Genomic DNA, 26,383 nt, shown 5'->3' with positions numbered 1-26,383 from the left:
CTAATTGAAATACCGCTTATAAATTTTTTTAAAATATATACAACATATCATGTAGTGAGCGTTGACGATGAGACATCTTCCATCATAGGACAAGATACATGATTGTCTTTTAATTCCTTCTGAGCCCAATGAATCATCTTCATCAGTGTAGACAACCTGTCCGCTGACTTCTTGCTCTGACTGGCTAATATTGCATCATTCAGTTCACTAGCTACCTTCATGCGTTGTGAGTTCTGTAACATTTCTGAGAATGGTCCCTGGTGGGGGTCTTCAAATGCCAGTAGTCCCATTACTTGTTCAAGTTCTTCTAAATATTCCGGGTGTTCTTCACCTCTTGCAGATAACTCGTTCTGTGCAAACACAAGAGCATCCTCAGTCTGTCCTTTTCTGATCAACTCCAGTAATTGTTGTTGCTGTAAGTGGAAGTACAACTTTGGGTTAGTGTCCAATATGTCAGGGTCAAAGTCATTCACAAGTTCCATTGCTGTCTGGATTTCACCTGCCTCAACGGCCTTGCGTACTTTAGTTTGTTCATCCAGTAACTGCATGTCGACTTCCGCGGTAAGTCCCACCTCTTGCTTGAAGGCCATTGCAGCATCCTACAAGAATAGTATTACACATCAAATGTAAAACAGCAATCAGTAATATACAATCACACTAAAACCATGGCCACCACTTTAATAATAGACAGTGTACCAAACATAGTCTTAATTGATGTCATCACACTACTTTGTATTGTACATTTTCAGTGGCTGCCAGAGGAGGTCGGAAGCGTAATAAGCGCTACGAAAATTTTTTCGAGTTAATTGCATTTTTGAGATTGCAAGGCAGGGTATAGCGTGAAGGAGGGCAGCAACATTGAATGTTAGCTGTGAGAATCTCATTTCCAGCCTTCTTTGCGGTGGCCAGTTGGTGCTATCGTTCGTCTGGAGGCATTTTTTTATCTTTCTAGTCTCGTGTGATCCCGACTAGGGCGCACGCCACTAGTGTATTAGTGAAGTACGCTACATAGGATGACTTCTTGGGTGTTTATTCATACTGTTTTCTCGAGTGGGATTCCTATCTCTATCTTTCTAGCTCGTCAACAAAGACATTTAAAGCATCCGTGGCCTGGCACAAGATCTCACGTGATTTATACGTAGCCCAAGTTTTAAAAAACTATCTTATTCAGTGGGGCTTAACGGGGCTTATTGTGCCAATGCCATGTACCTGTCGTATTTCATTAAACGGGAGGTATTTCAGTACCCAAAAACGTCCAGTATGCTTTTCAATACAAAGCCATTGGGCTCACGTGCATGCTTCCGACCTCCTCTGAGTGGCTGCATAAAACAAGTCGATTACTATTTAAGTTTCAAGAATTCAAAGGTGGAAATTTTATTATTAATGGTGATACAGGTGGCCACTAAGACAGTGTTCTGACAAGCGTAAGGAATAATTAGACATTATACATTTGATCACAGAAAAAAAAAGCAATGAAACAAGGGAGGTCATCTATACTGACAGCTATATTAGTGGACATTTAATTCCTACTTCAGTAGAGGAACTAGGGATTACTATATGGCTACAGGTGTAGATGACCTCCCTTGTTTATTACATTTTATTTCTGAGATCCCTACTCAATTGTAGTTGTCTTCCACATGCTACTGGTGAATCGTCGTATTCCATATCAAAGAAACGAACAGTGCCAAACAGATTGTATTTAAAAGAAGTAATGTGGTTAAATGCATGCACCATCAATCACTCAAACGTACTTCGTTGTCAGTTATGTTCCACCTGTTAAAAACAGTATGAGATGCACGTCTGCAAATAATCCAGTCACCCATAAAGCAATGAAGCCACATCATCATGTGGAGCTGGTGAAAAGGCACATCTTGGGCCAAAGTGACATGAAAATACTGTAGTGAAATCAAGTCCATAGCCTTATCCATAATCGAGTTATGCTTGAATGAAGGGATCAACAGGCAGTAAGAAAAAAAATCATAGAAATTTGTTTGAAGGGTGTGGAGTCACTCTGAAGACTTTTATGGGCTTGGTTACACCTAATCAATACTGCTAAGCTATTAAGAAGGAAAAAGTGAGACAGGTTTGTGAGTGATACTTTTAGGTAAGAAAGCCCAAACCCCGGGCCCGGAATATGAGATAACGGAACAGTGGAATAATTGAAAGTTACATTCTAAATATTATACTATTATTTATGCTCTCTACAGCATTTATGCACTCCTCACTTCATAGCAACTCTGCTTGCTGAGAAATGTAACTACCTGAATTTCTTATAGAGTCATGCTGTACAAAGCAACAAGAGTTTTCAAGTAGTGTATGACTTTAGAAGTTATTTTAAACACATTTGGTGATGGATGACTATCCAGGGTAGATTTCTTGGGGGTGGAGTGTTTTGTCACTAATAAATTTGGGCAGTTACTCATGTGTTGACAGCTGGTATAAGCAGGTATAGCAAAAAGAACTTTCAGTTTTGTAGCAATTGTGTATGGAAGTGTAGTTAGCTCATTAGTAAGTGTAGTTAGTTAGTTAGATTGTCCTTAGTTAGTTCGTTTTAGAGTTGATAATTTGTGTACATTCTATTTACAGTAACTATCATCCTGAGGCATTATTCTGCTATCGCAATTGTGTTGTCAGCAGTGTTGCTTTGAGTTGCTATGGAGTGAGGAGTGTAGAGAGCACAAAGAATTATGAAATTTTCAATTATTCCATTATTGCGGGTTTTACTGCTTCCCATGATCCCCACTATACAATTCGTACAGTATTGTATTTATCAACCTCTCATTTTTTTTTGTCAGTGGTCAACAAGGTAAGAACCATTTAAGCAGTTCCACATAAATGATAGGAACTATGACACCACCAGAGCAAACAAGAAGGGAAAATAACTAGGGCTAAAACGAATATACCGAATATTCGAATTCGTATTCGATTCGACTTCGTTCGAAGGAATTATTGAATTCGAAGCATCGAAATTACAGTAAAGATGGCAGACACTAGTAATGAGGAATCTTTGTCAGTCTCTACAACTTCAACAACATCAGACACTGGACTAGAGATGTACCGATAATCGGATTGGTGATCACGAGGGTGATCAGATCGGTTGCCGATATGCCTTCCATATTCAGTAATAATGGGCACAAACACTCTATGAATCGATTAGTTTGCATGGCCAGCTATGAAAAGCCTTTTTGCTCACTACAAACAAACAGAAAGCCTCTCTACACTATTCTATAAAACGCTAAGTTACGAGAAGCCATATGACGACGTGTGTGAGTACTGCTATTAGTGTTAAAATATTCTTACCCAGAACAGTAGCTGTTAGCTGCACTTTAAGAATAAAAAACTGCACTACAGGAAAACTAAAGTGATCACCTGTGTATAACAGCCATCTTGGTAACTAATCAAAACACGGAGTAATCCGGACAAAGGAGCATGTATTAAAATATTTGCGGTGCCTAATTGTCTGGGTTGTGTAATAGAGGCCACACCACCAGGTAGTTGTGCAATATAGTGAAGTTACATCACTTCTCTTTTCTCAATGCTACAAATCATTAGAATATACATCATGCAGTAGCTACACCTGTAGTTCTATTTGATTTACGAATATACAATAATTTAATCGGTATATAATCAGTATCAGCTCTTTTAGGTACAAATTAATCAGATATCACTACAACTGAAAAATCCTTATCGGTACACCTCTAGTTGCTACATCATCAGACACTTTTACTTCATTTCAAAAGCTGCCTACTTTATCAAATTTTAATGATGTTTTACAATTGAATACAAATAATAAGAAATAACACATGTACACTGTATAAGAGCATTACACTATAATTATATAGAATATTCTATTATTCGTTCTTGACTAAAAATATTCGTTCTCTTTCATTTAGAATATTCGTTTTAGCCCTAAAAATAACTATCCCTAAAATATTAACCCAACTTAGAAAGGACACATATTTAATTACTAACAGACAATTTTGGACAAGGGGGTATAGGCAGATCTGTGACCGAAGTACACAATTTCACCTTAATCTGTGACTTAGAGGATTTACCAGTGTGTGACTTAGCAGTTATACTTTTCACCCTTGACCATTAACATGACAAGAATTCAATGACCTTGGGACCAGTCAGATCTATCCCGCCTGATCAAGACTAATGCATCTATATTGCTCCACTACCTTCCTTGAGTCATAGGTGGGGCTTTGCATAACAAAACTGTTGTCCCAACTTGAGGTATGACAACCATTCTTTAAGAGCCATAGAACTTTCAGTTTGTTACTACTTTCTATAAAATGTCAAATCCCTGTTACTACTGGATGGGGATTTACCATAATAGATTTGCCCTACTATGGGGTATTAAATATTCGGGTGTGTCAAATCTCCACCACAACCCTGTGTATGCCCCAGGGATGGGGGGTTGTAGTGGGGCAATTAATACACTGATAGATAAAGGGAGCCAGTTAACATACGTAAGCGACTTAAAAAAAAGTCTGGTGTGTATAACAAACATTACAGTTAACAGTACTTACCTTAAATCCTTCCTTTACTAAGTATTCCATTACGATGGCATTGAGCGCACTACGAGGAGCGGAAAACTTCCTAATACTTTCCAACCATTCCTCTTTGTCGGCAACTTTCGGTGTTGGCTGGTTAGCTGAAACATCCTGACCACCGAACGTTCCTATTAACATTGAACGAAACAAACTTGATTCTGTCATGTTATACGGGAGGTTTGCATTCACGTGTTTCCAATTATTGATCACCACCTTTGTTTTCTTCTATTAAATGCGCACCAACTTATGAGTGTCATCGAGTCTCAAGGAAAGATCAAGAACATGTTTAAGAAGCAGTGAGTTGCTGTGATGTTGGTACTCAATACTATCTTTTAAAATTACTTTTTATTTATTTCATCCCTCCATTTCGTTGTCTTAAAAGCATTACAATCTGTCAAGATGGTAAGCTGTCCTAGGTGCATGCCACTTTGTTCTTCAACTTATATACATCAGATCTGATTGTGTGTGTGTGTGTTTGTGTTTGTGTGTGTGTGTGTGTGTGTGTGTGTGTGTGTGTGTGTGTGTGTGTGTGTGTGTGTGTGTGTGTGTGTGTGTGTGTGTGTGTGTGTGTGTGTGTGTGTGTGTGTGTGTACCATGTAGGCCCAGTTGTTTAAATGTACCCAGCTGTTTAAATGGGGACCTGGTGGCCTGGTGTCAACTGGGGAAGCAGTCCACCCAGCTATAACATCAATGGGTACCTGGTATTAACTGGGGAAGCAAATGCCCAACTGTCCTTGTCTCGCTTAGTGGTCGGTGTTGAGGTTGTTGTGGAATTTTGGGTTCCACCACGTCTCAGTGAGACCTCCTGCGGGTTACTAGCCCTGCCCCAGGAGGATTTGCCTGCACAAGGCTCAGGTGCCTGAGTGGTGCATAGGCATCCCAGTGTCAGTTCGCTGGGTGGCAATTGCTGTGTTTTGTATGGTTGCTATAGGCTTTTTTGCTTTTTCGTTTGTAGGCCATGGATAGATCGAATATATTGCATCAATACCGAGGTTGTAACACATAAAGACCATGAGTATTCCACTAATCATACTGAAGCAGTTGTCATAGTGATCCTGAATGTAGTATACTAAATGTAACAAGTTTCTCTTGGTGATGTAAGCATATTATATAATTTATTAGGTCATGTTGGGGTCATATCCAGGAATTTGTAAGTGACAAATTTTGATAACAATTACACAGTTATATTTGAAATATATTTGATCAGTGGAAAGTACCATGCAGTTTCATGCCTGAAAGTGAAGTCAGTATATTATATATTGTTTATTGAAACTTTGAAAATAATTTTAATTCCGGCTTTTATTTGGGAGTTTCTCTGAATGAGCAACAGGTGAATATTGTGAGACACAAATCATTCAGTTATGACTAAAGTGCACGAGCAATCTGACAAAACATAGTTTCCTATCATGGCAGTAATGCAACAACATTTTTATCAGCTGAATTTGAGGTTACCACACTTACACACATTGGCAATTTTCAATAGGTCTATTGCTATTAGAAAAGTTAAATACCTTATAGGTACTCGGATAAGTGACGTCCATGTAAAATTGCAAGGGCTAGTGGCCCCCACACTAGTGAGGTTGACAGTGTGCATTCATCAGTGTTTAGGATTGAAATACAGTGAAACCTGTATAGCTGTATATTAAGGACTGTAATTGAGCAGTCACTGTCTGATGTTGTTAGTGTAATTGTTCTACCATAGTACTCACATGTATGATACTGTGTGTTATCTGTTCCAGGTATGGACTGATACTCAACCCCAAGAAAAAGCAGCAGCCAACATCAAAGTTTACAAAGCCTTCTGTGTTTGGCGACAGTTCAGATGAAGAGGTACCAAGTAGACTATATAACTGCACTTGTGTCTATGTGGTGTGCACATGTGATGATTTTCTAATGTTTTGGTAATTCTTAAAAGTAATAAACATGTTGGAGTAAATAGTGAAATAGTATTCTTTTCTGAAAGGTATGAAATGTACCTCCTTGTAACCAGATTGGGAAAAGAGGTCTTCCTCACACATATCTATGTATGTACGCTTGTACCTGTAAACACATAACAGTTGTACATGCCTGTATATACTTGTATATATGTATGCTAGGATAGTGGAAAGGCTGGTGTGAACAAGTCACTACAAAGGGAAGCAATCAAGAAGCAAGATGCCAAACAGGTGTAGTACTAGCACGCATGTTATGACTGTATATCTGTGTTCAGAGTCCAAACACTATGGCATTTGATGTGACTTACACTTAGCTTATAGTTATATAAACTCTATGTGTTGTGTGTGTAGTGTGTGTGTGTGTGTGTGTGTGTGTGTGTGTGTGTGTGTGTGTGTGTGTGTGTGTGTGTGTGTGTGTGTGTGTGTGTGTGTGTGTGTGTGTGTTGAGTGATGTACACAGGGATATTGTTTGACTACAAGTCAAACAATTATATTATAGAGTCGTGCATTCTAATAATAAACCCAAGTTTTGGCTTGGCTTGTGGGCATTTAAAGTACGTAGCAACTTGTTTATTAATGTTTACAATGAGATCACCTGTTCCAATAATATACATACGGTGTTGTGATCAATACAAGCATATACCGTATAATTAGTACTAGTAATAGCATGGGTAGCAGTGAAATTTGGGATAAATATCACGAGTGTTGTATTGGAAATGGGGATAAATTTCACAAGGCGAAGCCGAGTGAAATTTACCATTTCCAATACAACAAGAGTGGTATTTATTCCAAATTTCACTGCTACCCATGCTATTCCCAGTTAATACCATACTAGCTGCATATGCGCATGCTGTGCATTAGCTTTGCTATGTACGCAATTTGTCACTATGTACTAAACACGCGTCGACACTAATTGGCGCTACATTGTTAACATAAATTCTAGCCAATGAAATTACAGTTACAACTTTTTCACTGTTGTCAGTGAAATACGGGATAAATTTCACTGCTACTATTGAGACTTTTGTATGGGCAGTGAAACAGGTGTGGTATTATTAGTTTAATTGGCAAGGAATTATATGGCAAATATAGTGTACGTACCAAAATAAATCCTGCTAATATCGTCTTGACTCTCCTGTGTTAATATATTCGGACTACTTCCGGTAACTCGATTATAATTCCTGCCAAGTGCACCACCACCACATAAGCAGTAGTATGTCATATTGCATTTCATCAAGATCCACCTATCCACGTAATCAACAGTACGAGAACTCTTGTACACATGGTATTCATCTTGACAGGTCCAGCAAGCAATGGCACAAGCGATGGCAGAAGACCCAACGGTGTACGAGTATGATGAAGTGTATGATAAGATCGAAGAGGACCGGAAGAAGACAATGGTGGCCAAACTGGGACAAGGAAAGAACAAACCAAAGTACATCACTTCACTAAAGAAGGCTGCAGATCAAAGGCAGAGAGAATATGAGAGAGTGATTGAAAGAAAGGTGTGTTTATGGACTACATTTGATTTAGTTTTGTTTAAAGATTTGACTCCCTGTGTTAATAGACCTAGTCTTCATGTAGGTCCCAGCTTGTTGGATGTGATAGTTCTTAACTACCTGCTACAACATTTTACTGTTATTTTGGGTCTAAAAAAGAATTTATTCTTTTAAGTAGGGCTGATACGATCATGGTTTTTTGTATTTGAGTACTCTCTAGAGTTAACAGTCTAGTACTCACAAATACTAGCTACCTTGTAGTCATAACCATTTGACTTGTTTACTGACTTTAATTTACAGCTTCTAAGAAATTATGCCAATCAAACTCATAACCTTCATTGTGCCACTTCCTAATGGTCAATGCATCATGTGAGCTGGGTCATGTGATCTTAACGAGTACTCAAGTACCAATTTATTATCTGAGTACCAAAATCCTTAATGAATACTCGAGTATTTGCAGTATTAATTTTGTTTCAGTTCTGTTTTAAGTTCTAGTATAGTAGTATATACCTTTGGTAGGAATCCAAGCCCAAACAGTCTTAGCAACGAGAAAGGTATAGACCTGGGTAGAGTTCTGTTAACTACTCTAATAGAACATACATCTACGATAGTCTAATTGAATGGTCATTTCAATTTTTTGATTAACAAGCTGAATCGAGAGGTCTGACTGTTCTATTAAAGTATGTTAATTTAGTTGTAACACTTTAATAAAAAATGCTTTGTGTAATGTAGCAAAGGATATGTATTTCTCACAAAATCCAGCATCCACCATCGGAACTATGTACTTTATGGTATTAGTATGAGTACAAGTACAGTGATGTCTGAAGTGATCTAAATCTCTCACACAACTTTCTATTACAGTGTGTCAAATCAAATATTTGGTTTTAAAATTTTGCTTACAGACTGCCTACAGTAACAGGCTAACTGATACCTTCACTTACAGTATACAAAATTACATAAACCCCATAGCCAGCTAGCTAGTACCTAAGATGTATCTTTTCATGTAGCAAAGAAGGTACAATGCTTGCAGTATAGAGTTGTCATTCGTTTTTCTCTATGTCCACTTTTTTCTCTACTTGCACAAAGTTGTTGATTCACAGGCAGCATAATTGTTGTTTCATAAGTGCTATCTAGCCAATGGTAATGCTGAACCTTGCATACATAAAGAATCTCAGCAAAAGGGTCCACATGATGCTGTTGCCATGGACCATACGTATTGTTTTTAAGAACACGTGACCAGCTGAGCAAAAAGCAGTTATTTTGAACATTCTTCGAATTCCATTTTAATACTTCTCTGTTATCTATAGTAACAGAGGAGTGAACAGCCGAAGTTTTGGCCTTTTATGATGAATATAGTCTTGGGGTTAGAGCACTAGATTGTACTTTATTTCTATCGCATCATAAATAAGCAACCATAACATACATCTTTTTGCTGTATGAACATGAACAAAGATTTTCTTACTCTCCATGAACAGGCAAATCTGATGGTCTTTAAGTTTTGTTGATTTGAGCTTCGTTTCAGTACATACCAAAGCAATCACAACATGCATAATGTTTTGTGTAGCACACGACGTTTTGTTGCTCAGTGCAGTTTTATAGCAAAGTAGAATTTGTGAAAACAGTCAGTTTTCACTCAGACGTATAATATTGTTGTGTATATAAAATGTAGCTAGATAACTATGCTAATGGCAAACTGTAGCTATGAGATACGCATGCTACAACATGATAGGTGCTCACCATTACTGTGTAGCTACTAGTGCTTGCCTTGTATGGAAGGACTTCAGTAAAAACTTAGCGAAAAACAAAGACTACACAATTAACAGGTTTAGGATGTAGCTCTCTACACTGTCAGATTAGGACTCCTAATAGAGTTGAATACTCAGTACCATAGACGCCAGTAAAGTCTACAAAGGTCTTTGTGTATATGCTGTATACGTAGCTATTTTCTTTTCATTGCTAGCACTTATTTGTACCATTACATCTGTATGTGAGGTTTTACAAGGTGCTACTACTAATTATACAACCAAGTACTAAGAATAATACGAAATGCGGTTAAAATTACGTCATAAATAATAATCAATAAATAATAAATAAATAAATGTTTGAGGAAACTAGAAGGCCTAAGGCTCCGCACTCACCGGGAATACAATCCTTAAGACATAGTTGTATGATAGGGAGGTCTATCCATGATGGTAAGTGAAATGGTACGACAATTCTATTTAATGCCAATCAAAACAAGTAGCATATGCCATGCATACCATTGTAGTGACGTGTTCACTCTTCAGTTTGCTAGTCTGTCTTAGAGAAGTCATGGATCCTAGAGAGAAGACGGGTTGGAAAGTAGATGTACAATGGGGTAGTGTTAATTGGTCAGGTGACAGGTGCTTCATTATGGCTGGTTGTTTACAGGCGACTTATAAATAACGCTAGCTAGCTAGTGTCAGGTTTCTCCAGCTCATTAGCCTATTGGAGTCGTAACTTGGAGAGAGGGTGCTTGCAGAATAATTTAAGAAGGCTGGAAGTAAGTCTCTTATAAAGTAATGTACAATCGAGATACTCTAATAGAGCAGTCACTTAATTGTAGTAGAGCACACACATTTAATTACCCACAGTGTGCATTTGGTTACTGGAGTTATGTTATACTATTTACAAGAAAGTGAGGTCGCTAAAGTAGCTAGTGGTAACATCATTCTCAAATTGATATATACTCTAATAGAACAGTCACTTACCCTAAACAGTTTCAAACTGTTGTAGCTGTCACATCTACAATTAGCTACCACCTCGGTAGAATCTATGTAGGTGTAATGTAATTGCATAATACTGTTATATGACTGATGTTTATATAGTACCACTACAAGTATAATTTATACTGTTTTATTATTGTCTTGAATGCAGTGTGCTAGCTACACATAGCTTGTCCCATTGGTTGAGTTAATTTGGGATCATAATTATTTTGATCGTGCCTTGACCACCTAATAGCCTCACCAAGGGGTTGTCACATTGGTGTATGTACTTGGTTGTATGTGGCGTGGTCCTAGTTACATAACCAAGTAATAATAATAATAATAAGTGACGTCATAAATAAATAAATAATTAATTAATTAATTAATGTACAGCGAAACTACTTAGCAGACACACAAATGCTCAACGGGATTGTGTTAGACGATAGTAAAACAGGAAAAATAAAAAGGGATTTTTTCTTCCGTGCCTTCGTTATGGAACAGAGTTTTCCATATAACGCCATCCTTTTCAGTTCCTGACAACCAGTAACTCGTTAGTTACCACCCGTAAAACTTGTTAGCGTGCCCCAGTAACTAGTAAGGCCGGTTTGTAGCTCATAGCAACCAATTTAAATGCGCTGCGCCGCCTGCGCGTTAAACCAGGAACTTGTCTCCTATGAGGGAAAGAACTATTATTGGTGGAAACAACGATGTTTTCTTACTTGGAGGTTAGTTCTGTGTAATGTACTCCAACTATTACTTTACTGCAGATAGTTTTTAGGGTATTCCATTTGAGTATTAAAATGCGCAAAAGCATTAGAATACACTTACGAGATTTTAGCCTATAGTCAGTAGAGGCATAGATAATAGACACCCCATATGTAGGGGTGTCTATTATCTTTGGTAAAAGCAAGTCTTATTATTGGACCATATTTACAAGTCTGTGCTATTGTCCACTGATACTATGCTGTGTGGTCTGTTATTTAGGCCCCTATTTGGTGATTATTAGTTTCTCATCCACCGCCCGCATCCTTCTTAAGCTACCGCATGGTAAGCCATTATTTACTCTGCATGCTCAGAAGAACACATGATACCAAACTGTTATAACTTTTGTTGATGAACGCTACAATGCGCTATATATCGCCAGGAGAACTGTTGTTTTGCTGCAGTGCCAGTTGCAATCGTGCTCTATCGACTTCACATGATCAAAGCAGGCTTTCAGTTGACTGTCGAAAAACAGTTGGCGATCACGGAAAGTAGAATCAGCTGGTGAAGATGTTTGTAGTAAGAAAGAAAGACAATTTGGACAAGGTCTGTACATCAGTGTGTTAATATTATAAAATAATGGCATAATGGTAATACCCTCCCGCCCGCATCATAATAATTAGAAAGGCTGGATGAGAAACTAATAATCACCGAATAGGGGCCTTAGTGACTAGTCCATAAGTGGCGACTTACTATTTATTGCTACTGTACAAGCATTGTTTAGCTAAAAGGTAGCAAAACAAATTTCTATGGTAAAAGACTCTGTTTACTGTGCTCAGGGTTGAGTAAGGGGCACCAAGAAATAGTTTATTATAGAGCAGTTGTTCTCATAAGACTTGTTTGTGTTTCATGTTCTGTAGACATGTCAGTACTGTGCATATTGTACACTAATGATGCAGTCACATGTGTCATAAGATAAATAATATGCTTTGAACATTTGCTTTTACCATACCTTTGCAGCACTGGATGTGCAACTATTGTACATAACATGGCTTATAGCTATTATAGCAATCAAACCAAGCACTGTAATACTGTTAACACTGAGTAATAATGATTACAATAGCAGTGCAAATGTAAACTATTCAATTTGTGGATGGTAGCAGTGTTAGTGGAGTATGTACTAAGATTCTGTCTTATAACAGTGCTGCCTGTTCACATCTCGAAACAATCCCAAAGATTCACTTGCAAACAACTATAAACTTGTTACTAACTACTCACGTAACACTAGTCTATATATCGCATACATACAGTATGCTATAGGATACTAATATAGTTATGTTCTGGTTAAATGTCTGTTGTTGCATATAGCTTGTAATGTATGACTGTGTACAGTGCGTATGTATGATAACTTACAATATGTGACCGTCTCAGCGAAAACCTGTCTAGTTTGCACAAGCATGTGCATTGAGAAAATTGAAACTTAAAAAAATATTTTTCGTTACATTATGCATGCTACAAGAAAAATATGCAAGTTTTTATTGGGCCAGTACACGAAGAAGGAAAATTTAAATCGATTAAACTATACACCATCTTACTCATGGAGAGTTCAAAAATCTTTGTTTCATTTCTGTAGCCCCAATGGTTTGCGTGTCACATGAGTTTGTTTACGAAGCAGTAGACGCAAACAAAATTATTGCTATTCTTCAACAAAGCCGCCTTCATACGCCTACACAAAAATGAATGCAAGGCTAAAACTATACCTTGGTTGATCTGCCAATCCATGATGAACATTGTAAGCCAAATTTCAACTTTGTAGACTAATCCAAACGGAAGTTATGGCTACGAATGCAAGCACCTGTAGTTTATTTTTAGTAGTCACTGTACAAATCGATTTCCTTGTTCTTCCTACTTTCTAGCACTGTAATTCCAAAACTACTCACCACAGAAAGCTGAAACTTTGGTGAATCATTCCTTGGACAATGCAGATAATGCTGAGAAATTAAAAGGATATTCAGAGGTTGTGCGAACTAGATGGGTTTTTGCTGAGATGGTCACATATGTGACTATTGTATGTACATTCAGTGAAATCAAGTAATGGATAACTCTCAATCTTTCTTTAATATTGCTGCTTCTGTGTTGTGTTGGCTGGTCCATCTGTAATTCTATAATTTTTATAGCATACTGTAGCATTGTTACAAAGTTGTACTGAGAATAAATTAGATGGGGTTGATGATGGTCCTATTCAGTGTCACACATGGTACTGGGGACATTAGCTTTATATAAGTTGACCATATAATATTATTATGTATGTACACTGTGCAGGGTTGACGCTTGTTATCTGTATAGTAGTGTTGTAAACTGGTATGGAAAAACTGATTATAACTGGTATTGTCTTTTGCCCACTCACTTGGTAAACTTCTGCTGACAAGTGATAATGTCATAGCATAACCTCAAAGCATGTGTAAATGTCGTGTAACAACAAAATAATATTTAGGAAATTTGTAGTTGGCAAAATTTTAATTTGGCGACATACACACTATTTAATTTTTATTAAATTTACTGATAAATTGGCACTACACTGTTGCACATGTTGTAGGCTGACAGAAGGATGAATTTGTATCCTGAACGTTTCTTGTGCTGAAATGTCTGCCTTGTAAATTTAGTGCTCAGTCACAGTAGGCTGTCCACTGATAGCTTTCACAGGGTTAGATCATCCGACGCGTGATCAAATATCTGAGTCTGACCTGGATTGGATCACGTGTGCAATGGATTAATTAGTTCACGTTGAAGTGTTTTAACCTAGTCCTGCCACAACCTAGTTTTTTTGTGAGCCACAACTACTTATCATGATCATGTATCTAAGTAATACAGTAAACCTTTGATTTCTTTAGGATGTCATGTCAAGTTACATATACAGTGTTAAGGAGTGTTGACAATGTCATCAGTGGACTGTTTATTGAAGCCAATCTACAAGGGTCATTGAAACTTACTACTGAGTAGATACCTGACCAACTAACACATTGCAAGTGACTATAGGTATCGCATCATAACTTGGAGATATGCATTTGTACAGGCTATACTGAAGTAGGACACTCTCCTCTCTTTTTATATTATGAACTCTTGCTAGTGGGCTTGGCTCCATGTAAGCTTACAGACAGCATCAAACATAAGATTCATGCAGACTGTAATACTCTAATTGATAAATGAGCACAAGCAGAGTCTTATAATTAGAGCGAATTTGCTAGTTAGTGCATAGAATCACTGATATGAGCAGTTGTTCTTATAGATAAGACTTGTTCGTGTTTTATGTATACAGCTTCCCTAGACATATCAGTACTATCCATTTGGTGCATATAGACACACATGTCAGAGAATAATAGTATAGCTTTGAGCATCTTATTTAAAGATCACTTTCACCATACCTTGCAGCAGTTTGGATGTGTGACTACTGGTTAAGACAAATCTATTGTAGGTACACTTCTGTACACCTCGTAGAATGAAATTTGTGTGTATATACATGGCTTATAGCAACTGTAGCAATTAAACCAAGCACTTTATAATTAAATCAGAGTACTGATGACTACAATAGCAGTGCTAATATAAATGTAATGAGCTAGTCATTTTGGGAGTGGGTAGCCATGTTAGTAGTGTGCATACTAAGATTCTGTCATATAAACCATTGGCATATAGCTTATAATGTATGCGAACAGTATAGATCCTTGCTAATCCAAACTCCAATAATATGAACACTTGCTAATCCCAACAGTAGAAATGACTGTTCTATTAGGGTATTTTGTGAACAAGTGTTTGTTCTATTAGAGTATTTGAATAGGGTTCTGTATATAGTCAATAATCTGAACAATTTCACTACATTGAGAACAGAGCTGTTCAGATTATTGAGGATCCACTGTTTAATAAATTGGTATAATATCCATTTTATTGTATTATTAGCTTACAATGTGTGACTGTTGTGCACACGTACAATGAAATTAAGTGATGGATAACTCTTAATCATTCTATGATAGTTCTTCTCTGTGTTGGCTGGTCCATCTGTTGCCCTATAATTTTGATAGCATACCTTAGCATCTCCTGATCCCTCATCCGCTACCAGTAACCAGCCCAAGTGACTAGATCATGTATGTTTAATGAACACTCGTAGTATAGTCAATAAAATGGATTTGTTTCAGAACTATGTATACTCTAATTCTCCTGATATTATCGCCGTAACTGAGACTTGGTTATCTGAAAAAATATTTGATAATGAAATTTTACTTAACAACTATACAATCATTCGGAAAAATCGCAAAACTCTTGGTGGTGGAGTAATGTTTGCTGTTAAATCTTCTAAATCATATCAAGTGTTACAATCCCCTACCAACCTAGAGATGCTAACTATCAGTATTGGATCTACTTTACCAACTGTGTATTGCTTGAGATATATTCCTCCTGATTCATCGGTTGATTATTGCCAAGAATTTCTGAGCTACATTAACACCCTCAGGGATCTTACTGGCCATTTAATTCTACTGGGAGATTTCAATCTAGGAGATATCAACTGGGATTCCCTATGTGGTCAATCCCCCTTTTCATCAAATTTCTGTGACGTTGTATTTGACCTTAACCTTGTTCAAATGATAGATGAACCTACTCATATAGCTGGTAACATACTTGACCTAGTCCTAACCAATGCTCCTGACAATATTTTGAATCTAAGAATACACTGTGATCCTCCTTTACCTATCCCATCAGACCATTTTGTCATAACCTTTGACTCTCATTCATCATTGAACAATGACAGTGACCAAAGGGCTACACCAATTCTAAATTACTCTAAAGGTAACTACAATGACCTGTGTTACTTTTTATATAACTCTGATTTCACACCTTGTCTCATGTCTGAAGATATTGAATTTGTGTGGTCATACCTTAGCAACACCGTTAAAGATGCTCTACCACATTTTATTCCCATAACTACAATTAAACCTAATAGTCAGCCCGTGTGGTTCAATTCCGACATTAGACACCACATCAACTGTCTACGCTCTCTTAGACGTAAATTTAACAACAACTCTACTGAATACAATAAAAATAAGCTGGAAACCTCCCATAACCTGCTTCAAGCAAAGATCAGCAATGCTAAAATGACATATGAATCCATTTTAGTCAATACATCTGACAATTCCAAAATTTACAAATATATCAGAGGGTTTACAAAATCCAAATCTATCCCCTCCACTATGTATCACAATTCTACGACATTCGACTGTGATAATGATAAAGCCAATGCTTTCAACAATTACTTTTACTCAATTTTTAATAACACTTCCACTGATTTACCGCCTTCTTTTAACTCCTATTGTCCTGCATCACTCTGTCATATTACAATCACTGAAGCTGATGTCTATGAAGCATTGGTAAGCTTAGACACATCCAAGGCCATGGGCCCAGACGGCATCCCACCCATTCTACTTTCTAAGTGTGCTTCGGTCCTCTATAAACCTCTTCACTATCTTTTCAATCTAACATTAAAATTTGGTTATCTTCCTTGTGAATGGAAAGTTCACAAAATAATTCCTGTGTTTAAATCCGGTGACCCTACCCATATCAACAACTACCGACCGATATCCTTACTCAGTAATACTTCTAAAGTGTTGGAACGAATACTGCACGATAAAATTATTGGACATGTTACTAGCAGAATAAATCCTGCCCAGTTTGGATTTATTCAGAATCATTCATCAGTACAACAACTCCTTTTAGTTTTATCTGACATTTATACCTCTCGTCATCAGCTGGATATCATTTACCTGGATATCACCAAGGCTTTTAATACTATTTCTCATTCACATCTACTTCACAAACTTCGTATGTTCGATATTGGCGGTGAACTCTGGTCATGGTTTCTGGCATATGTTACTAATAGGTCTCAATTTGTATCAATCAATGGCTGTAATTCCAATCTTCTCCCTGTTGAATCAGGAGTACCTCAGGGTAGTATACTTGGTCCTTTATTATTCATTATTTACATGAATGATATCTCCTGTGCCATCACTTACAGTAAAATCTTTCTTTTTGCAGATGATACAAAATGCTTTAAACATATCAAAGTACCAAGCGACATGCAGCTCTTACAACATGATTTAAACTGCTTATCAAATTGGAGCACAACATCTCTATTGTCATTTCATTCCTCTAAAAGTACCCATCTGTCGTTTAAATGTAAATTTACATCCACTTATAACATCAATGGCAATCCTATAAACACTTCCCATTTGCATAAAGACCTAGGTGTCCTGATTAGTGACAATCTCAATTGGAACGAGCATCATGACTACATTCTAAAGAAAGCCTATAAGACTCTGGGACTTGTACGTAGAACCTTTTGTAAAACCATTGTGCCTTCGGTTACGCTCAAACTATATATATCCTTAGTAAGATCGCAGCTCCTATACTGTGCACCAGTGTGGCGACCTCATCTCTTAAAAGACATCTCCAAAATTGAACAACTTCAACGTAGGGCAACTAAATATATTTTACAAGACTTCTCCTCAAACTACAAAACACGGCTGACAAAACTCAATTTGCTTCCATTAATGTACATCTTTGAAATATCAGACATAATCTTTTTTGTCAACTCTCTGAAACATCCCACTCCAAGCTTCAATATCAACCTCTACATTTCATTCTCCCATAGTACTACAAGATCCAATTCAGTCAAGCTACACCACAACATATCCTTTACTAATAAAGAGCGTCATTTTTATTTCAACCGAATCTGTCGCCTTTGGAATTCCCTACCAATCATTGATATAAGTTTGCCTATAGAAACCATCAAAAGACGCATCAAATCTTTTCTCTGGAATCATTTTATCACAAACTTCAATTCTACTGACCCACACAAATATCATTATCTCTGTCCGTGTGGTAACTGTGTCAGCAATCATCTTGTCATGAACTTTGATCTCTTGTAGTTACATACTAATTAATTTATAATTAAATAAATAAGTAACTTACTGTAGTTAAGTAATTAATTTTTGTAACATACTCAGGCCACTAGCACAGGTTGCTAGTGGACCCTCAGCATGGACTAATATTGTTTTCATGAATGTGTAACCACTGTATCTGTATGTAGTTGTACCCATGCTGAAAAGCCTTATAAATAAATAAATAAAAATAAATAAATACTTTAACATTGTTAGGAAGTTGTACTGAGCTTTCATGTCTTTGTATTGGTTGGTACTGGTGACATCAGCTTTATAATATTACCATGTATTTTGTGTATGTATACTGTGCACATGGCTTTCCCCTTGTTATCATTTAAACTGGAAAGTTAAAACCCATCGATTTATCAGAATTCCATTCAAATGCTCTAATAGAACATACACACTTAAACAAAATAATCTAATAGAACTGTCACTTTAGTTTGAATAATAGAGCATTTGTGTATCGATAGCTGAACATTAAAGGGACCACTGTACTAGGGTATGTGTGACCTATTAGAGTATTTTGTTATTACATGAACATTGTATTATAGTAAGTGTATGTTCTATTAGAGTAGTTGAACGTAACTCTATTATAAACAAATGGGCTTCATTTATTTGAACAAATGTACTTAACTGAACACTTTTAAGATTGAATTGAAACAGATGTTCAGATAGTGGAGGTCCTACTATACTTATTATACATCACAGTTAGACAAAGCAAATACAAATTGTTTTATATGTTAACAAATTTACTTGGTTATGTGTGACCCGGTCCTAGTAATAATAATAATAATAATAATGAATTCTCAACTCATTGGCTAGTTTCAGCAACTAAAATCATGTGTAACCAAATAACCACAGAATGGCTGGCTGCTCTATGGTAAGAGTCTTATTTACTGTAGTATTTACTCTAGTATTTACTCTAGTATTTACTCTAGTATTTACTGTAGTATTTACTAATGTTTATAGTACAACAATACAGCGATTTACATGTACAGTATTGACAATGAAAACATGCAAGAGCTATACTGTATTTAAACTACGTAGCTGAACATCCTGTAGCAATGGCTCCTCCAGATCTGCACACCAATTCCTATGTAAAATAACACATGGATTAAACCTGTCTAGGTAGCTATAGGTGTATTGTTGTAGTAGTAGTCGTAAATCAAATGCACTCAAGTACTTTGTGAGCTTGAATACTCGCACTCTTGAGATACACTTGCGAGTTTTATGTGAGTCGCTTGTGAAACTATTGCAAGTGCCCGTGAAGTTAGCTGCAGCTGTACTGTACTTAGCCTGCTACTGAAATGTTACATATTAGCCTTATAAAACAAAGGATTTGAATAATGTGCATTTCCTCTGGCCTATGACCCTTAGGCACATGAAAACAAGCATGAACCATGAGGTCATGAACTTTGCCTAGTGTGAGTTATAGAAATGTAATGTGTGATGTCACAATGTGTGATGTCATATTGTGTGAGGTCACCAAAGCAGATGTAGTTTGATGCGCTGAAAGGCATTCCATCACCATCAGCCATGAACCAGCAAATTGAACGTGTGTTTAGCACTGTCTCTGGTGACATCAGTTGACATCACAATAGTGTGAACAGTTACCAGTAGTGTGGAAAGTGTTCAGTTAGTTAGTTGGGGATACACAACTGTGATGGAGTCTAATACAATGCTGCTGAATGAAACTGTGAGTGAGTTCCCAATATAACATTCCCTCGGTATACCAGCTTCTTGAAGCTATTCTCCCACTAGTTCCAATTGCTGTAGTGGTAGTTCCAGCTTTGATAGTTATCCTAGCCGTACTCTATAAGCTGTGCAATAAGAATAACCTGCTGGTTGTCAATCTGTTGATCAGTGACCTTCTGTTCATTGCTGCTCCGATAGTCTTGTACCTTGCTGGGATGGACGTAGAGTTCAACTGTAGCTTGTTGATCACGATGCTGTTTGTATTTACAATGGCTAACAGGCTGATGTTCCTACCAATGGCTGTGAACACATTTGTCATTGTTGCATTTCCATACTCTCACAAAAGGATCATGACTAATTACCGATTGTTTATTGTTGCAATGATTGTGGTTTTGTGGCTGTTTACTGCATTCTTAGGAGTGGTTATTGTACTGGACTCTCTTTTGTTTTACATTGGGTGTTTGTACATTTGCCGAACAAAGTGCAGTGTCTCTGTTAGCGTTTCTAGTAACAGTGCTAGTACCCACCATAATTGTTGGTGTCTCCATCATCTACCTGCGCCACAAGATTATCCAGTCAAACAGGTTTATCCATGGTGTCATGAGGAACTCGGCAGAGGAACAGAAGGCAGTCAGGCTAGGGAGATTAGTGGAATTTCTGCAGGAGCAACTAAAGTCAACATTAACGGTGCTCATTGTGGGTGGAATTGATGTGATATTCAACTTGTTCTTTGTTGCCATATCAGGAGCAGTCTTTTATTTCTTTTCACCAGCGCTCCATCTGCTAATAGTAGAGTTAGTAGTGTTTCCACTGCGTATCAGCCAAATGCTTTCCCACTCTCTAAGTTATGGGATATACAACAAAGAATCCGGGACAAAATATTTATTTAACTATGCAATCTTCCGTAAGCACAGTAAAGTGATTGTGTTGAACAATTAATTGAATTGAGCACTGTAAACATTTGTATAACATGCACACACTTTATGTGTGTAGTACTGAATTGTAAACTGCTTTACAGTTAGCATTTTCTGTAGTTTTATACTCTAACAGAGTATATGGGGTTGTACAAGATTATTGTCTTTTGGTATAAATTCTGTTGTTACCTGTCTAGTTTTCATGGGTGGTTTTGTGCCATAGTAATCATCACATCTTACCAGAGGGCACAATTGTACAGGACATAGAATTTGATAGCCTACAAAATTAATTTCATTTTCAATCTGACTATAAATTTCCATCATTGATTTGACATTATGTCGGATCAAAGTCAAAGTTGATCTGACATGATCTGACATTGTATGGTGATGCTTGTACAAAGCAGCAGCAGATGTAAGCATGCCAAGCTAGGGGGAAATACTTGGTTCACAATCTTAAGCAATATTCTGTAGAATATTTAACAACCCTTTAGAAGCCATTAAAACCGTGTGTAAACAACATGGTGCAGATTGTACTTCATTGAAAGGGGCAGGTTCAATTCCCAAGTCAGATGACTTTTTTTGACTTTTTTGGGCCTTTTAGGTAAACCTGTTTAGAAGTTCTACGACTGCTCATTTGAGTAGCTGACTGTTCTATTAGAGTATATTAATCTTTTTTAGTGGAAAGTAGTTGATCATCCTTGACCGCTTCAGTAGATAAATTGGGTGGTCTTTAAGCTAATTGGTCGGTAAATCTCCAATGGTCAACCATTATTTATTTGCTCTGATAGAATATACTGTAGATTCCCTAAAAATTCGGCAGAAATAAATTAATTCCGTTCGTGTCTGGCCGAACAATTAGGAAAAAAATGTACCAACCTGGTGCTATTGTCGAATTTTTAGGATCTATCCTTAATACAGTCTGCACGCTTCATGGCTATGTTATTTGCCATCCGTTTACTGCTTACTTTCTGGATTTCTTTCTACAGGGACCAACAGGAATGCCTTGAGGCAGAACTGACGATACTGCAACACTCACTTGGTCACAGCACTACAATACCATGATTGCCTACATTATCCAGGAAGGATGATCAATGTCATTACTACATTGCTTTTGAATACAATCGCTTAGATGTGATATTAAGGAAAAAATAGAAACCACAATCAATAATGTTTATATTAAACTATCTCGTGATGATCAATTAAATCTCGCTACCAGATACTGCATGAAGTATTCCATGACTTAACAGAGAGTTGTCTGAGGGTGTATCATGTTATAAGGAGAAGTGGATTCCAGGAGAGATTTTATTCTGTGAGCAGAAACAAACTGAGATTGTTTTGCGCAGGGTAGCTGTGATGTCACACGATCATATCGTTGGACACGTTCCCTAAACAATTTCACGCTTGGTGCTTCATCCAGCATCGAGGTAGCATATTGTGTGAGGTCACTAGGAATCCTCAGTACTCAAGATACCTTCATCAACTCATAGATAATATACGCGTATGTTATCTATGATCAACTAGTACTCCAAGTGCCGAAAAATTAGTGCGCTTATAATTAGAAACTTTCCTTGCGCTTGCCAAAATTTAGAGCACATTGCGTTCAAAGCACAGGACGTGCTGAATATTTTGAGATGCCGAAATTTTAGGGAATCTACGGTATACCAAAACAACCAAGCTAAGGGTGCAGTGCCCAAAAAAGCCAGGTTGTAAAGTCAAATCAAGAAGTAGTTGCAATGTTAATGCCAAGTCGCACCCTTTTTCACAGCTTGGCTGTTTTGATATAGATATAACTTCTTTTTTTTTGTTATTACAGCCTCTATGGCAGCTTTGGGGCTTTCCTTTTACACAGTTTACGACGTATACAGGAAAGAAGGATTGTGTTTGTATTCTATAATCATGGCTTATATTTCAGGCTGTAAAAATCACATAGATGAACAGTCTAATAGTTGCTGACATAACTGAATGAAGGTGGCAATTAGTGGTTTGAGCTTTGATACTGATCTTCAGCTTCTTCTCAAAAGTGGCTTACCCTGTAGGCATGACAACATATCGGTATAATCTTTGGTGAATAATCATTATCACCTCTACAACTGTTTGTCATATTCAAATTCTCAAGTGTGCCGAATTTCAAGGTAATGGGATAATCCACATGTGAGTGTTTGTAACTAAGTGTGCATAAAGAAGGAAAAAGACAAAGATTTAAACCTGTTTTTGAAGGCTTGTATCTCAGAAATGTCTGACACGATTATGCTCATGCTTGGTATGTGGACTACTGAAGGTGGAGGAGCATTATGTGGCATTATTGTTCTTTCTGTCAATAACACACTAGTGTGGTACACCGGCTTCCTTGGCAGCACAACACACTACTGGGTGTCTTGATAACCAACTGGTATTATGTAATGTACTATCTCAGTGTATGTTGTAATTGTATTGTCAACTTGTATGACAGGCACACAGAGAGAGGGAGACAGAGGGTGATGAGTTTGAAGACAAGGAAGCATTTGTAACTTCAGCTTATCGTCAAAAGATGGAAGAGCTTGAGACGGATGAATTAAAACTGAAAAAGCAAGAAGAATTTGATGGTAAGTGTAAATCTTGAATTACGTGAATAAGACTGGAAATGGTGCTGTCTCACATACGTACATCGCAGTATTGTGTGTACATGTATGAATGTGCATGTGTGGCGTGTAAACCTCACTTAATTATAAGCCCACTACAGTGAAAAATTTTAATGGAAATTATTGTACATCTGTCATGTTTGCGAAGTACTCAACATACATACATAGCCTTAAATAATAACACGTAAGCAATGAAATTAAAAGAAAATCAATTTGATATTATAGCTATTGGAATTGAATCTGTCCATACCATTGTTCTGGAGATGTTGTTCAAATCTATTAAAGTGCTGTGTATTTATGAAGGTGCCTGTACAATGATTTCCACTATTAGCTATAGGAAGAGGCATAAGTTTCCAATTCAGTGTACCTTGTGTGGTTTAAATATCTACTGTTCTTTTCCACAGAAAGACATGGAATCCACAAGCAAAAAGATCTTAGCAAGTTTTATTCCAATTTACTGAAGAGCAATGTTTCTATGGGAGCATACAATGTAGCTGCTAGTAGTGTCACAGCAACAGCCAATGAAGAGGCACCTAACAAAGATTTGAAAGTCAATTCTTTGGATAACAAACGTGAAGACAAGGAAAAGGAAAGACCAGACACCGGCAAAGAACTAGCTAAAGTAGACTCCAATAAAACAGAAACAGAAGAATTAAAACTACAAGAACTTGAATCAGCAAATATTGATAATGACAGACTGACTAAGGATAAGAGCGAAAGAGAAGAGAGTGATCACGGTGAGAGACAGTATGAGACACATGAAGGAGGTAAAGAGATGGAAGACAGTACTACATCTGAGGTCAAGAAGAAGAGAGGTGAGAAGAGGAACACTGAAGAGGCTGCACAAGCTGCTAGAGAACGTTACCTGGCCAGAAAACGATTGAAGCAATCAACACAGTAGCAAATGTATATTGCTGTTGTTATCAAGAGTTCATAATATATATTATGAACTAGTGTTGTTTTGCATGTACACTATGACTTTAAACCTTAAAGTTTTGTCTTTTTAACTTTTGGATTCAAAGTGTTGAAGTCCCAAAGTAGACTCCAAACTTTGTAGTGTGATAGCAAATATGTAAGATGGTTTCACCGTACGAAGTAGAACAGTCAAATACTCTAATAAAACCTTTCCAATTGTATCACTGTAACGACTTTCTTTGATTAATTGGAGATGTGTTTCATATGAATACTGTGGCTTGTACTGACCATATACTGTATGACATAAATATATTTGACAAGGAAAATTTTGTCAAGTTGGACAATCAAGGATTTCAACAAGTAAGAGAATACTAAAAATTTTGAGAGGAGGAATTGCATTGAAAATACTATTGTCAAATCCGTTTAAAATGTCTGCTGTTAAATGCTTGTATCAGTAGGGCTCTGCAAAATGATCATCTCTAATAAATTATACACACGTGATCTGTTGCATGATCTCAATTATTTTACTACCCTAATTTACTACATGTGTACCCTTAAAAACTGTTTTCAAATTTACCACTTTTTAACGTTAAATCTACCAGACTATATGTACGCAATTCAAAGAGTACAAATACCACTACACAACCATCAAGGTCAGTGAGCCAAAGATAGTTCATTTCTTTCTCATTTTGAACTTGAAAACATCCAACCAGCAAGGATGAACTACAAAGATTGTTTGGTCTGAGTGACTGCATCTGCTGTAACATTTTTCATCTCAATTTGGAGTTCATTACACATGTACAATACCAGGTCCATGCAGCTGGTTCAATGATATTGTCCATCAAAATGTAGTAGACAAGTGCCACCTCTGTCAGTGTTTAAACTGATTTGTTTTTATTGTGCTCTGAAGGTTAGCTTCTCAGTTCTCTGTCACATGCAAGTCATCAATTCAACATAACTGTAGGCATAACTTTGATGTTACAGTTTCTAATAAATGGCCAGTTGATCAAATCAGCATTTTCTTTCCTCTGCACAAACACATGTGCAGTAAATCAATCTTATACGTCAGATGTGGAGCCATCACAGGTGGTATTGTTTACAGCTCATTTTATGTATGGTGACCTTTGTCTATACACCGGTACCCATATGCAACACTTGAATTGTATGAACTGAGTGAGTGTCAAACTGACCTTTATCCAAGAATTAGAAAGAAACAAGCTAGTGCATATAGCTCATTTTTTATCTAACTACAAATTCATCCCTCTATAAAGGAGGCCTTAGGAGGGATGCACAGAAGGAATGCAGGAATAGAGAACATTTAACACGTCAGGTAGTAATGACATAGCTGGGGGGAGGGACGTGTAGCTAACCCCTATATTATATGGCTATACTCCACTTGGATTTCCTTCCACTGCAATGCCTGGTTAACTATTATACAAACCAAAGATTGTAGATAATAATTTTATTATACTGAAAATACAGGTAGTACAATTGATTGTGTACGTGTGACAATTGAATTGCAAAAATATATATATATATTTACAGGGGCAGATCCAGAGTTTGGCAAGGGGGTGCACCAAGGTAGTAGTAGGTATACAGTGAGGTGGGTTTGGGGGCCAGGCTCCCAGAAGCTAAAGGTAGTTTTAATTTATATGACTAAAAAATTTTATGTTAGTGTTATTCACAAAATTAATATGTAAATGATAGTACTAATGATCACCAGACTCAATAGCCGTAAACAAACGATGCGGAATTGGATCAAATTTTGAGTAAGCTTTACAATGATATGCTTGCATGGTTTTTAAAAGCCTCAAGGTGATCACACACATTGTGCACAATTGTCTCAG

At 37.1% G+C, this 26,383-nt stretch overlaps 2 protein-coding genes across 2 annotated transcripts; one reads left to right on the top strand and one right to left on the bottom strand.

Annotated features, from left to right (window-relative positions):
- On the bottom strand, positions 1-4,785 carry LOC136244897 (glucose-induced degradation protein 8 homolog). The gene is made up of 2 exons (XM_066036439.1): positions 4,533-4,785; positions 1-599 (listed from the first exon to the last, which is right to left on the bottom strand). Exons 1-2 carry the CDS (start codon positions 4,719-4,721, stop codon positions 48-50), a joined length of 741 nt encoding a protein of 246 aa, XP_065892511.1. The 5' UTR covers positions 4,722-4,785; the 3' UTR covers positions 1-47.
- LOC136244895 (nuclear speckle splicing regulatory protein 1-like) lies at positions 4,735-24,658 on the top strand. The gene is made up of 6 exons (XM_066036435.1): positions 4,735-4,852; positions 6,296-6,386; positions 6,653-6,721; positions 7,789-7,992; positions 23,453-23,585; positions 24,026-24,658. The coding sequence occupies exons 1-6, from the start codon at positions 4,803-4,805 to the stop codon at positions 24,520-24,522; spliced, it is 1,044 nt and encodes a 347-aa protein (XP_065892507.1). The 5' UTR covers positions 4,735-4,802; the 3' UTR covers positions 24,523-24,658.
- The last annotated feature ends 1,725 nt before the right edge of the window (positions 24,659-26,383 follow it).

The sequence above is a fragment of the Dysidea avara genome, chromosome 14 (genome assembly GCF_963678975.1).
Source record: "Dysidea avara chromosome 14, odDysAvar1.4, whole genome shotgun sequence".
Taxonomy (NCBI): domain Eukaryota; kingdom Metazoa; phylum Porifera; class Demospongiae; order Dictyoceratida; family Dysideidae; genus Dysidea; species Dysidea avara.
This window is presented reverse-complemented; position numbering and strand designations above follow the sequence as displayed.

Coding starts and splice junctions, on each gene's coding strand:
- LOC136244897 (XM_066036439.1), bottom strand. CDS start 4,721: ATGACAGAATCAAGTTTGTTTCGTTCAATGTTAATAGGAACGTTCGGT. Junction 600..4,532: donor TAGTAAAGGAAGGATTTAAG/GTAAGTACTGTT, acceptor CTATTCTTGTAG/GATGCTGCAATGGCCTTCAA.
- LOC136244895 (XM_066036435.1), top strand. CDS start 4,803: ATGAGTGTCATCGAGTCTCAAGGAAAGATCAAGAACATGTTTAAGAAG. Junction 6,722..7,788: donor AGAAGCAAGATGCCAAACAG/GTGTAGTACTAG, acceptor TCATCTTGACAG/GTCCAGCAAGCAATGGCACA. Junction 7,993..23,452: donor AGAGAGTGATTGAAAGAAAG/GTGTGTTTATGG, acceptor CTTGTATGACAG/GCACACAGAGAGAGGGAGAC.